The following is a 17,573-nucleotide window of genomic DNA, read 5'->3' as shown; positions in this document are numbered from 1 at the left end:
TGTTTAATTTTGGTCTTGAAGGGAGAACGCTGGAGAGAAAAGAGAAAACATTGCAGGCAGCAGGATGGGTGGGCAGTCAGGCACTGTGGACGTGCACCACATGCTTGGGAACTGAAAGCAGGCTAGTTTAGGTGGCGCACAGGTTACACGAAAGCCAATCACTGAAAATGAGGCAAACTAAAGTCAGGTTTTATTTTCAAAATTCTTTGAAAAACCTTAAAAAGTATTCCATTATAATTCTTATTACTTGAATGGTCTTACAGATAGAATTTATAAGCAGGAAAAAAAGACACATAAAGGGCAGAAAAGGACTCAGATTTCCATTTCATGTTTCACAATTGAAAAATGGACAATTGTGATTACTGCAATTTATACACCTTTCATTAATCTCTACTTTAAAAGTTAATTCATTGAACTGCGTAGCACAGGGAACTATATCCAATCTCTTGTCTCATCTTCCATCATGTTCTATCATGAGAAAAAGAATGTATATATATATATATGTACGACTGGGTCACTTTGCTGTACAGCAGAAATTGACACAACATTATAAATCAACTATACTTTAACAAACATTTTTTTAAAGTTAATTCACTGAAACTCAAACTATGTGCCTCTCTAAATTCTGAACTTTATTTCCTAGTTCCTTTCAAATCATTCCATTTTAGGGTTCAGACAATAATACGTTTACATTGCCTCCTATATCAAAAGAGTTGAATATGTTTGGGTGAAACTTTCCCGCCTATGGTAAGGGGATTTTTGATTTGTTCATTTTTAACTGGAGTTGAATTTATCAGGTTGGAATTAAAAATATATAAGGAAAATACTACAATTTTAAACCTAGAGTATGTTAGATCTTTGAAGATAGAAAATATTTTGTATTAATATTAATGTTGATTGAACATAATTGTAAATTGGTAAAATAATTCTTAGCTTTTCTGTTGGTTTACTAAGCAGGTGAAGATGCTACATCTTTAAGTTTTCTGCCTGAAGTTTTCTTATTAAAAAATATGAAAGATTCTTTTTTTCTTCTCTCTTGCATTTGGTATGATTTTGTGTAACTATGCTATATATGTGAGTTTTCCGATAAGATTTTTTTAAATGGAAGACGTCTTTTGGCCGCACTCATGGCATGCAAAAGTTCCTAGGCCAGGGATCAAACCTGCGCCACAGCAGTAACAAAGCTGGATCCTTAACCCACTGAGACACCAGGGAATTCATTTAAATGAAAGACATATTTGATGGTGAACAGTAACATAGTTTTCTTTAAACAGTCAAATAACAGGACTTTCCACACACAAAAAAATTCTGAAAATTGTTTTAATGGGATTATTTATTAGCCTTATGGCCAAATAAAGGAACTGAGGGCTAAGGATCTTAACCATACCACCCCAAATCAGTGGATAATAGAGAGTGCAATTCTCTACCTGATCCTTGTTTTAAGCATTATACAATATTTTCGGAAGTCATGTATGCACTTGTAATGAAGCTAATATACAAGCAATTTGAACTTAGACTATAAAAGTCAAGACCCAAAGAATCCAGTAGTTACAGACGCAAAACAAACACTGCCACTACTTTCAATTCTAATTTAAATCTGTGGTTTAGACATGTGTTGGTGTTTTTATTTTCCTATACATTTTTAACGGTTAAAATATTTGGCTGTCATGAAATGTCTTCAAAATAAACCACTGACGTGTAAGTGCTGCAAAAGGCAGGGATTTTTGTCTTGTTCATTTTGTTGATCCTGAAAACCCTCAAGAAGTTACTTAGGGCATGTTTTTGTTCTTTTGGATTTTGCATCCATGTTTTTCTTCCCTGGGATGATTCAGGAACACCCTGTTTAGATCACCACAGGCCAGAGATCTCTGTGCATCTCTGTACATTCATTGATTTAGAGGCCGTTACAGCTAATCACACACTCCCTGTGTGAGCACTTCAGACTCTCTAGAAGACCCCCTGCTGATTGGAGCCTGTGAACATATAGTCAGAACTTATTCACATTTGCAAATGGTTTGTTTGTAGCACATCGTGAAAACATGGACAAACTGAGTCATTATTCTTAACTGAATTTCATATATCTATTATAAGATTTTTTTGGTATTTGACATCCAAGTTGTGTTTTGAAATTTGACAGTGCTGATAAACAGAAATGAAGATGAGTTTGTTTACAAGCATTTTCTCTTCCACACCAAGATTCTTAAAGCTAAAATAACTTTGAAGTGCCTTTTTTAAAAGAATGAGGTGGGCTGCAAAGTAGAGGCGCAGTGAGGTCCAAGAAAAAGATACACTTGGGAAATAGTAGTTGATGATAGTAGTAGATGATAACACGTGGCTCAGAAAATTCTAAAAATACTGTCTCAGGTTTTTCCATCTTTTTATGCCTCAGGACAGTTATTGGCCTATCCATCCATGCAAAAGATTTATGAGAAAGATAAATGACATTTTCTACTTGAACCAACTGAAAACACCCTGGAAGAGTTAACAATTGAAAGATATTACTTGTCAGCTCCTTCACTTCCTTTTAAAATGGAAATCCCTACAATGGATTTTTGTGCTTCATAAATTTGTATTTGCATATGTAAAGTTTCATTAAACCAAGATTTTCAATGGGGAAAATTTTACTTTGGGAACTTCAGACACGACTTTGGTTTTTTCTTTTTTTTTAATTTCTGTTAAAATATCTATATATTTTTTATCATTGGATTCATTATTTGCAATGCTCACATCTCAAGATTCAGGAGAACTGGAAATCATTGTTACTTGGAGAATTGCATGGTAATGAACACCGACAATGCCAAAGCCTTGAGAGGTGGTTTTGGTTGCCAAGCACGTTAAGATTGTATGGCCAGCTTTTGGGCAATGCCTTATGGAAAGGAGCAGACCAATTTCCAGCTCATTTCTTCTTATAAACCTAGGTGAAAGGTTTATGAAAACTCTGAAGGGAAATGGTTTTTCTTGGCTTTGGATTTTCCTAAGCTTGGCAGTAACCATATCCTGCTGCATAGAAACAAAGCAGAATTTCATATGTATACCTCTTAGCAATATTTCTTCTATTTGTAGGGAAGAACTAGTGTCTAGTGGATCAGCTAGATTAATCTTCCCAATGGATAAGTTATGATAATACAGTGGCTTTTAGAAATGTCTGTAGTCATTCTCTCAGACAATGACTTGAACTAATTTCCAACTTGTGGGTATTCCACAGTGATGGACTCCTAGCTCTCACTGTACAGCAACATTTTTAATTCCTACGCTCTGCTTAGTCCATACCTATGCCCCCAAGTGATGGCTAATCTCACTAAAAAAAAAAAGTGGCTTTTTTTTTTTCCTTTTTACAGTGCACGTGAGGCATATGGAAGTTTCCGGGCTAGGGGTCAAAGCAGAGTTGCAGCTGTGGGCCTACGCCACAGCCATAGCAACACCAGATCTGAGCCACATCTGTGACCTACACTGCAGCTTGCAGCAATGCCAGATTCTTAACCACTGAGGTAGGCCAGGGATCAAACCCACATCCTCACATACACTAGGTCAGGTTCTTAACCCACTGAGCCAACAATGGGAACTCTTTATTTTTTTTTTTTTAGTAAATTTTATTGGAGTATAGTTCACTTAAATTGTGTTAGTTTCAGGGGTACAGCAAAGTAAATCAGTTAAACATGGATACATATCCATTCCTTTTCAGATTATTTTCTCATATGGGTTATTACAAAGTATTGAGTAGATTAACCTGTGCTGCACAATAGATCCTTGTTACCTCTCTATTTTATATATAATAGTGTTTATATGTCAACCCCAACCCCCTAGTTTATCCCTTTTACCCCATGTTTCCCCTTTGGTAACCATAAATTTAGTTTCAAAAACTTTGAGTGTGTTTCTGGTTGTGAAAGTTCTTTCGTATCATTTTTGTTAGAGTCCACATATTAGTGATCTCACATGATACTTGTCTTTCTCTGACTGCCTTCTCTTAGATAATTTCCAGGTCCATCCGTGTTGCTGCAAATGGCATTATTTCATGTTTTTTATGGCTGAATAATATTCCATTCTATATATATACCACAGCTTCTTTATCTGTTCCTCTGTTGATAGACATTTATGTCTTATAAATAAGCAATGAACATGGAGGTGCTTGTATAGTTTTGAATTATAGTTTTGTCCAGATACATGCCCAGGAGTAGGACTGCTGGGCCATATGGTTCTATATTTAGTTTTTTGAGGAACCTCCATACTGTTCTCCATAGTGATTGTAAATAGGCATGTCTTATAAATAGGCAGTAAACATGGATGTGCTTGTATAGTTTTGAATTATAGTTTTGTCCAGATACATGCCCAGGAGTAGGATTGCTGGGTCATATGGTTCTATATTTCCATGTCTTATAAATAGGCAATGAACATGGAGTTGCTTGTATAGTTTTGAATTATAGTTTTGTCCAGATACATGCCCAGGAGTAGGACTGCTGGGCCATATGGTTCTATATTTAGTTTTTTGAGGAACCTCCATACTGTTCTCCACAGTGATTGTAGCAGCTTACATTCCCACCAACAGTGTGGGAGTGTTCCCTTTTCTCCACACCCTCTCCAGCATTTATTGTTTATGAACTTTTTGATGAAGGTCATTCTGACTGGTATGAGGTCGCATTTCATTGTAGTTTTGATTTGCAGTTTTCTAATAATTAGTAAGGCTAAGCATCTGTATGTAAAAGTGGCTCCTCTTTAGGAACCTAAACCATTAGATAGAAGGCTTTCATGAGATTATTTCACCACAACAAACTCTCGTCTAGATCATCAAGATATGGACACTTATTAATATTCACAAATAGCCTGAGAAAATACTAACTTGATTAACTCAGTCCAATGATTGGAGTCTAGCTAGAGTCATAGAATGTTTTCAGAGATGATATCTTGTCACTTTGAAGCATGCAGAGTAAAAATAAACCAGTAGGGTATTGTTATGGGCTTTATTTAATGGATTCTGGAATGTTGATTTTTTTTTTAATCAATTCTTTTTTAATTATATGGAGGCTGGTGACAGTGCTGACAAAGCTTCTTCTCGGAATTAATCCATCTGTGCTGCCTCCTTGCACCTTTACTTTTCAGAGAAAATTATCTTTTTGTCAAGGTTGTATAAGTTCAGACTATGAATAAAATATCCCCAATTCCGTATTAGTAGGGTACAAATTCATGAGGGTCATTAATTCCTTCTCCACCCTGCATGATGTACAAGTTCTGTGGAGATGGCCCAGATAATCAACATGTAAACTCTAGTGGAGATACAAGAATGTCAAATGAGAACATTTTTTTTTTTTTTTTTGCTTTGTTCTTCCTCTCTTACCAAGACTTCCATAAAACTGGAGTCAACTAGATAAACTGTTTCTCCCTACTTTCTTTTTCTTTAGTCGTGCAAGTTGGTTTCCCATGTCTTGGAAAACAAGATGGAGTGGCAGCATTTGAAGTGAATGTGATTGTAATGAATTCTGAAGGCAACGCCATCCTGCAGACGCCTCAGAACGCCATCTTCTTTAAAACATGTCAACAAGGTAATCAGTGATGGTGATTTGAGAGAAGGCTCCTAAGGCGTCCTGGTCTGAGGTGGGCAAAATTAGAGCAAACGAGACAGATGTTTTGTGTAATTATAACACACCAAGGGGAGGAGGGGCTGGTAAGCACAGGGTCCAGTAATAGCACCAAGACAGACTTCCTCTGCTTTGACCCTGCTCATGATTTTAAGAACTCTAGTACCCCTTCAGAATGCCTTGTGTGCCACCTCTCTCCTTCCCCTTCTCCAGCCCAACCTTTGAAAGTCTCCAACCTCATTGCAAGGTTACCAGTCATTAGCAGCAGCTGCTACTACCCATACCCCCTGCCCAAAGCTCGGTGCTTCTGACTTCCACAGAAGACAGAGTGCCATCATCATGCCAGTGATCTGCCAAGCAAAAGTGCCTCCCCACCACAGCCAGGGTGCCCAGTTAAGTCTGAAGACCTGTTTCCTTTCCCACCCTGATACAAACACTTCCAGCTAGAATTGAAGCTCTGGAGGCTTTCAGTGCCCTAAAGGTGTACCAGAGGTCATCCTACCCTCTGAAAATGAATATTGAGGGTAATATCATTCATTCTATTTCAATGTGAATCTAAGAAGGTACAGTAGATTGAGAGGTGGTGATGAAGGCAAAATACAAAACTTGCTTTGCCTTCTTCCATGAGCCCCCTGCTACTGATGGAAGTAGGATTGAGAGAGGCAAAATCTTACTGTTAGGAGGACTTAGTGAAGTACGAGGTGTGGAGCAAATGAGGTAGAAGTATTGGTATTTGATAAATTGTGACACTTGGTGCACTGGGGGAAAAAATGACTGTTAACCTCTTCATGCTCCCTATAATTCATTCAACATGATTTGAAAGATGTCTGTGTAAGCCTTGTTTCTCTTTGGCGAAGCTGAGTGCCCAGGAGGGTGCCGAAATGGAGGCTTTTGTAATGAAAGACGCATCTGTGAGTGCCCTGATGGCTTCTATGGACCTCACTGTGAGAAAGGTAAAGAATAGAAAACAGCCAACTTCCTTTTCTTGCTTCCTAACGAAATGGATGTCATGCAGGAGCCCCACATGTATTTTTAACACATCCCCTGAAATTATTTTTCTGGTCACCTCAGGAGGATTGGTGCAGTCTTAAAAAGCCACAGGAAAGCTATTGGAAAGTATTTCTTCTAGGAGTGGTTTTCTGTTAAATCCAATATATGGTGACAGGCGAAGAAAACTGGCACAATGTCTACATTCTCTGGAGCCACTTTCCTTCTCCCCTCCCACCCCCAAATTCAGGGTTATACACATTATGCTTTGACATAGTCTTGTGAAAGTTTTTGAGTTTTGTCCCCTCCACTTAAATTGGTTTTAAAAAGCTAGCATTGTGACTGATTTGAAGGTATCTACTCCAATTAAAAGTAGTTTGATTCACAGTTAAGTCTCTACCTGGGTTAGAAAAGTGCTCTAGGAAAGAAAAAAGGATGGAAATCATTTGTGTAGTGAGTATGTGTATTTTGGTAAAATTATAATTAAGAAAGCTAAATGAAACAAGATAGGAAATGTGTATTAACCACAAGCTCACAAATACTAAAAGCTTATATGACAAGAGTAACCAAAATATTTTTCTTCTTCTTTTCTTTTGGTCTTTTTGTCTCTTTAGGGCCATACCTGCGGAATGTGGAGGTTCCCAGGCTAGGGGGTCCAATCGGAGCTGTAGCCACCAGCCCCTACACCAGAGCCACAGCAACTTTGGACCAGAGCCACGTCTGCAACCTATATCGCAGCTCTTGGCAACGCTGGATCCTCAACCCACTGAGCGAGGCCAGGGATCGAACCCACATTCTCATGGATGCTAGTCAGGTTCGTCAACCACTGAGCCACAACGGGAACTCCCAAAATATTTTTCATCTTCAAGAAACAAGAATTTTTCTTGTTTGAGGTTTTTTTTTTTTCTTTTTTTTTTTTTATTGAAGAATAGGTGATTTACAATGTAGTGTTAGCTTCGTATACAGTAAAAGATTCAGGTGTATATACATATAGGTATGTTCTTTTTCTGATTCTTTTCCCTTATAGAATATTACAAAATATTGAGTATAGTTGCCTATGTTATACAATAGGTCCTGTTGATTATTTTTTTCATATTTTAAAGTTTTATTGAAGTGTAGTTGATTTACAATGTTGTCATAATTTTGCTGTACAACAAAGTGATTCAGTTATACATGTACACATATCCATTCTTTTTTAGATTCTTTTCCCATGTAGATTATCACAATATTGGGTAGAGTTCCCTGTGCTGTATAGCATGTCCCTGTAGGCCAGTCATTCCATATACCGCAGTGGGCATATGCCAATCCCAAACTCTCAATCCACCCCTCCCCCACACCTTTTCCCTTTGGAAACCCTGAGCTTGAGTCTGTGAGTCTGTTTCTGTTCTGCAAATAAATTCATTTGTATCTATTTTTTTAGATTCCGCATATAAGTGATATCATATGTTTGTCTTTCACTGTCTAGCTCAATTAAGTATGATAATCTCTAGGTCCATCCATGTTGCTGCAAATGGCATTATTTCATTCTTTTAATGGCTGAGTAATATTCCGTTGTATATATGTACCACATCTTCTTTATCCATTCCTCTGTCAATGGACATTTAGATTGTTTCCATGTCTTGGCTATTGTAAATAATGCTACAGTGAACATTGGGGTACATATATCATTGTTTTTTTTTTTTCTTTCTGTCTTTTTAGGGCCATAACCCTAGCGTATGGAAGTTCCCAGGCTAGGGGTTGAATCAGAGCTGTAGCTGCCTGCCTACACCACAGCCACAGCAATGCAGGATCCAAGCCATGTCTTTAACCTATATCACAGCTCACAACAATGCCAGAACCTTAACCCACTGAGTGAGGCCAGGGATCAAACCTGCACCCTCATGGATTCTAGTTGGGTTTGTTGCCACTGAGCCATGACGGGAACTCCATCTTGTATCATTTTGAATTACACTTGTCTCCAGATGCCCAGGAGTCGACTGCTGCATCATAGGGTATTTGTATTAGTTTTCTGAGGAACCTCCATAATGGTTTTCATAGTGGTTGTATCAGTTTACATTCCTACCAACAGTGTAACAGGGTTCCTTTTCCTCCACACCCTCTCCAGCATTGTTTGTTTTGAGGATGGCCATTGTGACTGGTGTGAGGTGGTACCTCATAGGAGTTTTGACACACATTTCTGTAATAGTTAGTGATGTTGAGTATCTTTTCATGTAATTTTTTTAGCTATCTGTAGTTGTTCTTTGGAGAAATGTCTGTCTTCTGCCTAGCTTTTGATTGGGTTGTTTGGTGTTTTGATACTGAGCTGCATGAGTTGTTTGTATATTTGGGAGATTAATGCCTTCTTGGTTGCTTCATTTGCAAATATTTTCTCCCCTCCTGTGGGTTGTCTTTTCATTTTGTTAATGGTTTCCTTAGCTGTGCAAAAGCTTTTAAGTTTAATTAGGTCCCATTTGTTTATTTTTGCTTTCATTTTTGTTTCGGCTTTCATTTCAGAGGTGGATCTGAAAAGATATATAGCTGCAGTTTATGTCAGAGAGTGTTCTGCCTATGTTTTCCTCTAAGAGCAGTATAGTATCTGGTCTTTTATTCAGGTCTTTATCCATTTAGAGTTTATTTTTGTGTATGGTATTAGTGTTCTAATTACATTTTTCTACATGTAACTCCAGTTTTTCCAGCACCACTTATGGAAGAGACTTTTTTTTTTTTCATTGTATATTCTTGCCTCCTTTGTAATAGATTAGTTAACCATAGGTGCATGCATTTACTTCTGGGCCCTCTATTCTGTTCCATTGATCTATATTTCTGTTTTTGATGACTGTAGCTTTGTAGTATAGTCTGCAGTCAGGGAACCTGATTCCTCCAGCTCCATTTTTCTTTCTCAGGCTTGCTTTGGCTATTTGAGATAGTTTGTTTTTCTGACAAATTTAAAAACCTTTAGTTTTAGTTCTGTGAAAAATGTCATTGGTAATTTGACAGGGATTGCATGGAATCTGTAGATTGCCTTGGATAGTGCACTCATTTGACAATAATGATCTTCCAATCCAAAAACATGGTATATCTTTCTGCCTGTTGTGTCACTTTTTATTTCTTTCATCAGCATCTTAAGAGTTTTCAGAGTACAGGTCTTTTGTCTCTTTAGGTGGGTCTATTCCTTGGTATTTCATTCTTTTTAATGTGATGGTAAATGGGATGATTTCCCTAATTTCTCTTATCTTTCATTGTTAATATATAGAAAATCAGTAGATTCCTGTGTATTAGTTTTGTATCCTGCAACTTTACCAAATTCATTGATGAGCTCTAACAGTTTTCAGGTAGCATCTTTAGGATTTTCTATGTACAGTATCATGTCATCTTCAAACAGTAATAGTTTTACTTTTTTTCCAATTTAGATTATTTTATTTCTTCTCTGATTTCCGTGGCTAGGACATCCAAAAATATGTTGAAAAAAAGTGGTGGGAGTAGACATCCTTTTCTTATTTCTGATCTTAGTGAAAATTCTCTTAGCTTTTCACCATTGGGTAAGATGTTAGCTATGGGTTTGTCATATATGGCTGGTATTGTGCTGAGTTATGGTCCCTTTGTGCCCACTTTCTAGAGGGTTTTTAACATGAATGGATGTTGGATTTTATCGAAAGCTTTTTTTGCATCTATTGAGATGATCATATAGTTTTCATTCTTCAATTTTTTAATGTGGTATATCACGTGATTGATTTGTGGATAGGGAAAAATTCTTGCATTCCAAGGGGTAAATCCCACTCAATGATAGTGTATGATCCTTTTAATGTATTGCTGGATTTGGTTTGCTAGTATTTTATTGAGGATTTTTGCATCTAAGTTTATTAGTGATATTGGCCTGTAATTTTCTTTTTTTGTGATATCTTTGTCTGGTTTTGATATCAGGGTGATGGTGGCCTCATAGAATGAGTTTGAGAGTAGCCCTTCCTCTGCAGTTTTTTGGAATAGTTTCATAAGGATAGATGTTAAGTTGTCTCTAAATGTTTGATAGAATTCACCTGTGAAGCCATCTGGTCCTGGACTTTTGTTCGTTGGAAATTTTAAAATCAGTTTCAATTTCAATAGCAAATGATTGGTCCAATCATCTTTTATATTTCTTCCTGGTTCAGTCTTGGAAGATTCTTAGAATTTGTCCATTTCTTCTAGGTTTTCCATTTCATTAACATATAGTTGCTTGTAGTAGTCTCTTACGATCCTTTGTATTGCTGTGATGTCTGTTGTAACTTCTTTTTCATTTCTAATTTATTGATTTGAGCTCTCTCCCTTTTCTTCTTGATGAGTCTGGCTAAAGGTTTATCAGTTTTGTTGATCTTTTCAAAGGCCCAACTTTTAGTTTCAGTGATACTTTATTGCTTTCTCTGACTTCTATTTCATTTATTTCTGCTCTGATCTTTATGATTTCTTTCTGTCTGTTACCTTTGGGTTTTGGTCATCCTTATTTCTCTAGTTGCTTTGGTGTAAGAGTATATTGTTCCTTTGAGATTTTTATTGTTTCCTGAGGTAGGCTTATACTGCTATAAACTTCCCTCTTAGAATAATTTTTGCTGAATCTCATAGGTTTTGGATCATTGTGTTTTCATTTTCATTTGTCTCTAGATATTGTTTGATTTCCTCTTTGATGTCTCTGGTAATTCATTAGTTATTTAGCAGCATATTGTTTAGTCTCCAGGTGTTTCTGTTCTTTGCAGTTTTTTCTTGCGGTTGATTTCTAGTCTTAGCGCATTGTGGTCAGAAAAGCTACTTGATATGATTTCAGTTTCCTTAAGTTTACCAAGGCTTGATTTGTGGCACAGAATATGTTCTATTCTAGAGAATGTTCTGTGTATGCTTGAGAAGAATGTATATTCTGTTGGTTTCAGACGGAACGTTCTATAAATATTAAGTCCATCTGGTCTAATGTACCATTTAAGGCCCGTGTTTCTTTGTTGACTTTCTGTCTGGATGATCTATCCATTACTGTGAGTGAGGTATTAAAGTCTCCCACTATTATGTGTTATTGCTGATTTCTCCTTTTCTGGCTGTTAGCAGTTCCCTTATATATTGAGGTACTCCTGTGTTGAGTACATATATATTTACAAGTTTTTTGTTTATTTTTTTAAGGCTACACCTGCAGCATATGGAAGTTACTGGGCTAGGGGTCTCCTTGGAGCTACAGCTGCAGGCCTGTGCCACCGGCAGCACTGGATCTGAGCCACATCTAAGACTTATGACACAGCTTGAAGCAATGCTGGATCCTTAACCCACTGAGCAAGGGCAGGGATCAAATCCACATCCTAATGGACACTATGTCAGGTTCTTAACCTGATGAGCCACAGTGGGAACTCTCACAATTGTTATATCTTCTTGGATTGATCCCTTATTTATTATGTAATGACCTCCTTTGTCTCTTGTAACCATCTTTATTTTAAAGTCTGTTTTGTCTGATATGAGTATTACTACTCTGGCTTTCTTTTGATTTCCACTTGCATGGATTATGTCTTTCCATCCTCTCACTTTCAGTCAGTGTGTGTCCCTAAAATTGAGGTGGGTGTCTTGTAGATAACATATATATCAGTCTTGTTTTTGTATCCATTCAGCCAGTCTGTCTTTTGGTGAGCATTTAGTCCATTTCCCTTTACAGTAATTATTGATATGCTTGTCTTTATTTCTGTTTTGTTAATTAAAAAAAAATTTTTTTTAACCTTCCTTTTTTGTTCTCTCATAGTTCGATGACTGTCTTTAGTGTTATGATTGGATTGCTTTTTCTTATTTGTTTGTGTATCTATTGTAGATTTTTGGTTTAAGGCTACCAGGAAGTTTTAATATAGGAGTCTCTCTCTCTCTCTCTCTCTCTATATATATATATATATATATATATATATATATATACACACTCCAATTTTTTTTTTTTTGTCTTTTTGCTATTTCTTGGGCCGCTCCCGCGGCATATGGAGGTTCCCAGGCTAGGGGTCAAATCGGAGCCATAGCCGCTGGCCTACACCAGAGCCACAGCAATGCAGGATCCGAGCTGCGTCTGCAACCTACACCACAGCTCATGGCAATGCCAGAACCTTAACCCACTGAGCAAGGCCAGGGATTGAACCCACAACCTCATGGTTCCTAGCCGGATTCGTTTACCACTGCGCCATGATGGGAACGCCCCAACATTGTTTTAAGATGCTGGTTTCTTCATTGCAAATGCACCTCCAATATCCTACATTTGTACCCTCCTCCTCTTATGATTGCTTGTTTTGATATCCTGTCTGTACCTGATTTCCTACCTTTACTCTATGTTTGCCTATTTTGGTGAGCCATTTAATTTATAGTTTTCTTGTTTCTAGTTGTGGCCTTTTATCTTCTGACCAGAGAAGTTCCTTAGCATTTGTTGTAAAGCTGGATTGCTGGTACTGAATTCTCTTAGCTTTTGCTTCTCCATAAATATTTTGATTTCTCCATCAAATCTGCCTGAGAGCCTTGCTGGGTAGAGTGTTCTTCATTGTAGGTTTTTTTCCCTTTCATTATTTTAAGTATATCATGTCACTCCCTTCTTGCCTGCAGAGTTTCTGCAGAAAAATCAGCTTATAACTTTATCAGGGTTCTCTTGTATGTTATTTGTTGCTTTTCCCTGCCTGCTTTCAGTATTTTCTTAGTCTTATAATTTTGATGAATTTGATGACTATGTCTCAGGGTGTTCCTTTTTGGGTTTATTCTGTTTGGTTCTCATTGTTCTTCCTGGACTTGTGTTAGTGATTCCTTTCCCATGTTAGAGGAAGTTTTGGGCTCTTATCTTTTCAAATATTTATTCTGGTCCCTTTGCCCTCTCTTCTCCTTCCGGCACCCCGTAATGTGAATATTGGTGAGTTTAATATTGTCCCAAAGTTCTCTTAGACTGTCCTCATTTCTTTTCATTCTTTTTTCTTTATTCTGCTCTGTGTCAGTGTTTTCCACCCTTCTGTTTTCCATCTTGCTTATTTGTTCTTCTGCCTCCTGTATTCTGCCATAGGTTCCTTCTCATGAATTTTTCATTTCAGTTATTGTGTTGTTCATCTCAGTGTGTTTGTTCTTTAACTCATCTATTTCTTTGTTATGAGTTTCTTGCAATTTCTTGATCTTTGCCTCAAGTTTTTTCCCAAGATTTTGGATTATCTTTACAATCATTACTCTAAAGTCTTTTTTGGAAGTTCTTGTTGTGGCTCAGTGGTAACAAATCTGACTAGTATCCATGAGGATGTGCATTCAATCCCTGGCCTCACTCAGTGGGTTAAGGATCCAGCATTGCTGTGAGTTGTGATGTAGGCTGCAAATGTGGCTTGGATCCCATATTGCTGTGGCAGTGGCATAGGCTGGCAGCTATAGCTCTGATTCAACCCCTAGCCAGGAAATTTCCATATGCCACAGGTGTGGCCCTGAAAGGCAGAAAGAAAAAAAAAAGAAAAAGAAAAATGTCTTTTTCATGTAGGTTGCTTATCTTCAGTTCAGTTAGCTGTTCTGGGTTTTGGCTGGTTCCTTTATCTGGCTTATATTTCTCTTCCATTTCATCTTGTATTGCTTTTTGTGTGGTTTCCTTTGTGCAGTCTCCAGCATTGTGGCCTCTCTTGCTCCTGGTGTCTGTCCACTTGTGGGGAGGTTGATATAGGGGCTTGCGGTTGGCTTTCTGATGGGTGGGATTGGTGCTTTCCCACTGGTAGGTGGAGCTGCGTCTTGTCCCTCTGGTGTGTAGGGCTTTATCTCCACATGTGGTTAGAGGTGGCTGTGTGACTGGGAGAAATTTAGGCAGCCTATGTGCTGATGGTGGCGCGCCCCCCCCCCCATTTGTTTTTTGCCTTGGGGCTTCTCAGCCCTAATGTGTGGGGCCAGATTTTTCCCAAATAGTGGTCTCCAGGTGAGGTCACACCAGTGATTATACCCTGGGATCTCTGACTCCAATGTCCTGCCCCACAGTGAACCACAGCCACCCCCTGCTTTCCTAGAAGACCCTCCTAGGAAATCTGTGCCAGATTTTTATGGTACCTGCTCTTTCTGGGACCCAGTTCACATGAAACCATGTGTGTGCCTACCAAGAGAATAGTCTCTGTTTCCCACCAGTCCTGTGACATGCCTGCACTCAAACCCCACTGGCCTTTTTATGGCAAATTATGTGGAGATCCTCCTCCCAATGTCAGACTACCCAGGATCGAGAACCTTACATGGGGGTTCAGAACTCTCACTCCTGTGGGAGAACATACGTGATAGTTATTTTCCCGTCTGTACATTGCCCACCTGGCTGGTATGGTATGGCTTGTATTGCAGAAGTGCCCTTTCTACCCTATCATTTGTGGCTTCTTTGTCTTTGGGTGTAGGAAATCTTTTTCAGTAGCTCCCAGTCTATTTTGTTGGTGGTTGTTCAGCAGTTAGTTGTAATTGTGGTATTTTCATGAGAGGAAGTGCGTTTGAGTCCTTCTACTCCAGCGTCTTACCTCTGAATCTCCTTGTTGGTTATCTTTTTTTTTATATATAGTAGTATGTATCTGTTAATCCCCAAATCCTAATTTATCCCTCCCCCAGATTTGCCCCTTTGATAGCCGTAAGTTTGTTTTCTATTTCTCTGAGTCTGTTTTCCTTTCATAAATAAGTTTATTTTTATCATTTTTTTTAGATTTCACATGTAAGTGATATGATATTTTTCTTTGACCTACTTCCCTTAGTATGATCATCTCTATGTCCATATGTTGCTGCAAATGGCATTATTTCATTCTTTTTTAATGGTTGAGTAATGTTCCATTGTATATGTATACCACATCTTCTTTATCCATTCATCTGTCAGAGGACATTTAGGTTGCTTCCATGTCTTGTCATTGTAAATAGTGCTGCAATGAATAATGGGGTGCATGTATCTTTTCAAATTATGTGGTTTCCCCTGGGTAGATGCCCAGAAGTGGGATTGCAGAATCATATGGTACATCTGTTTTTAGTTTTTTAGTGACCTCCATACTGTTATTCCATTTTACATTGTACCAATTTACATTTCCATCAACAGTATAGGAGGGTACCTTTTTGTCCACACCCTCCCCACAATTTACTATTTGTAGACTTTTTGATTTGACCCTATGAGGTGACACTTCATTGTAGTTTTGATTTGCATTTCTCTAATAATTAGTGATGTTGAGCATCTTTTCATGTGTTTTGTGGCCATCTCTATGTATTATTTGGAGAAATGTCTATTTGGATCTTCCAGTTATTTTTTGATTGGGTTGTTTGTTTTTTTGATATTGAGCTGCATGAGTTTGATATTTGGGGATAAATCTCTTATCAGTTGCATTGTTTGCAAATGTTTTCTCCCATTTTGTATGTTGTCCTTTGATTTTGTTTATAATTTCCTTTGCCGTGTAAAAGCTTTTAAACTTGCTTGTTGCTGATCTTAGCAGAAATTCTTTCAGCTTTTCACCATTAAGTGTGATGTTAGCTGTGGATTTGTCATATATGACCTTTAATGTTGAGGTAGTTTCCCTCTATGACCACTTTCTGAAGAGTTTTTTTTTTTAATAAATGGATGTTGAATTTTATCAAAAGCTTTTTCTGAAAAAAAATTTTTTCATCTATCATGATGATCATATAGTTTTCATTCTTCAATTTTTTAATGTGGTATATCACATAATTGATTTGTGGATGGGGAAAAATTCTTGCATTCCCTAGATAAATCCCACTTGATATGGTGTATGATCCTTTTAATGTATTGTTGGATTTAATCCATTAACATTTAAGGTAATTATCAATATATATGTTCTTATTGCCATTTTGCTAATTTTGGGGGGATTTGTTTTTGTGGGTCCTTTTTCTCCTACTCCTCTTTTGCTCTCTTGTGGTTTGATGACTATCTTTAGTATTGTGTTTGGATTGCTTTTTCTTTTTTGTGTGTATTTTCTATTATATATTTTTGGTTTGTCATTTCCATGAGGTTTTGATATAGTAAGATGTATACACACAAACATACACACCATTGTTTTACATTGCTGATCTCTAATTTCAAATGAATTTCAAATATCCTGCATTTGTACTCTCAGCCTTTCATGATTACTGGTTTTGATAATATATTTGTGTGTGGGTGACTTCCTACCTTTTCTATGTGTTTGCCTTTATTGGTGAGCTTATCCATTTTCTAACTTTCCCATTCTAATTGGGGCTTTTTCTTTTCCACCTACAGAATTTCCTTTAGCATTTGTTGTAAAGCTGGTTTGGTGGTGTCAAATTCTTATAGCTGTTGCTTGTTTTGATTTCTCCATCAAATCTGAACGAGTGCCTTGCTGTGTAGAGTATTGCCTGTAGGTTTTTCTCTTTCATCACTTAAAAAATATCATGCCACTCCCTCCTGGCCCATAGAGTTTCTGCTGAAAAGTAAGTGGTGACCTAGGAGGATTCCCTTGTATGTTATTTGTTGCTTTTCCTTTGTTGTTTCTTTAATTTTTGTCAGTTTGATTACTATATGTCTTGGATGTTCCTCTTTGGGATAATCCTGTATAGGACTATGCACTTCCTAGACTTTGGTGACTGTTTTCTTTCCCGTGTTAGGGAGGTTTTTGGCTATTGTATCTTCAGATGCTTTCTCAGGCCCTTTCTCTCTCTCTTCTCCTTTTGGCCCCCTGTAAAGCAAATGTTGGTGTGTTTGATATTGTCCCAACATTCTCTTAAAATGTCCTCATTTCTTTTCATTCTTTTTTCTTTACTCTCTTCCATAGCATTGATGTCCATCGTTCTGTCTTCTAGCTTACTTATCAGTTCTTCTACCTCATTTATTCTGCTATTGATTCCTTCTAGCTTATTCTTCATCTTAGTTATTGTATTCTTCAACTCTGTTTAGTTCTTCTTCATAGTTTCTCTTTGGTAAAAACTTTTTGTAACTTCTCACTCTGTGTATCTGTTCTTTTCCTGAGTTCTTGGATCATCCTTATGATCATTACTTTGAACTCCTATGGTAGATTGCCTGTCTCCACTTCATTTATTTGTTCTTCTGGGGTTTTATCTTACTACTTCATCTGGAACATATTC

General features: G+C 37.5%; 1 protein-coding gene across 1 annotated transcript in view; it reads left to right on the top strand.

Annotated features, from left to right (window-relative positions):
- The window catches only part of WIF1 (WNT inhibitory factor 1), a 93,472-nt gene that overhangs the window by 61,671 nt on the left and 14,228 nt on the right, over positions 1 to 17,573 (top strand). The window contains exons 4-5 of the mRNA NM_001315718.1: positions 5,394 to 5,534; positions 6,428 to 6,523. Coding sequence (NP_001302647.1) covers positions 5,394 to 5,534; positions 6,428 to 6,523 — 237 coding nt within the window. The remainder of the gene's footprint in view (positions 1 to 5,393; positions 5,535 to 6,427; positions 6,524 to 17,573) is intronic.

The sequence above is a fragment of the Sus scrofa genome, chromosome 5, assembly GCF_000003025.6.
Source record: "Sus scrofa isolate TJ Tabasco breed Duroc chromosome 5, Sscrofa11.1, whole genome shotgun sequence".
Classification (NCBI taxonomy): domain Eukaryota; kingdom Metazoa; phylum Chordata; class Mammalia; order Artiodactyla; family Suidae; genus Sus; species Sus scrofa.
The sequence above is the reverse complement of the archived record's forward strand: the minus strand, read 5'-3'. Positions and strand labels throughout refer to the sequence as shown.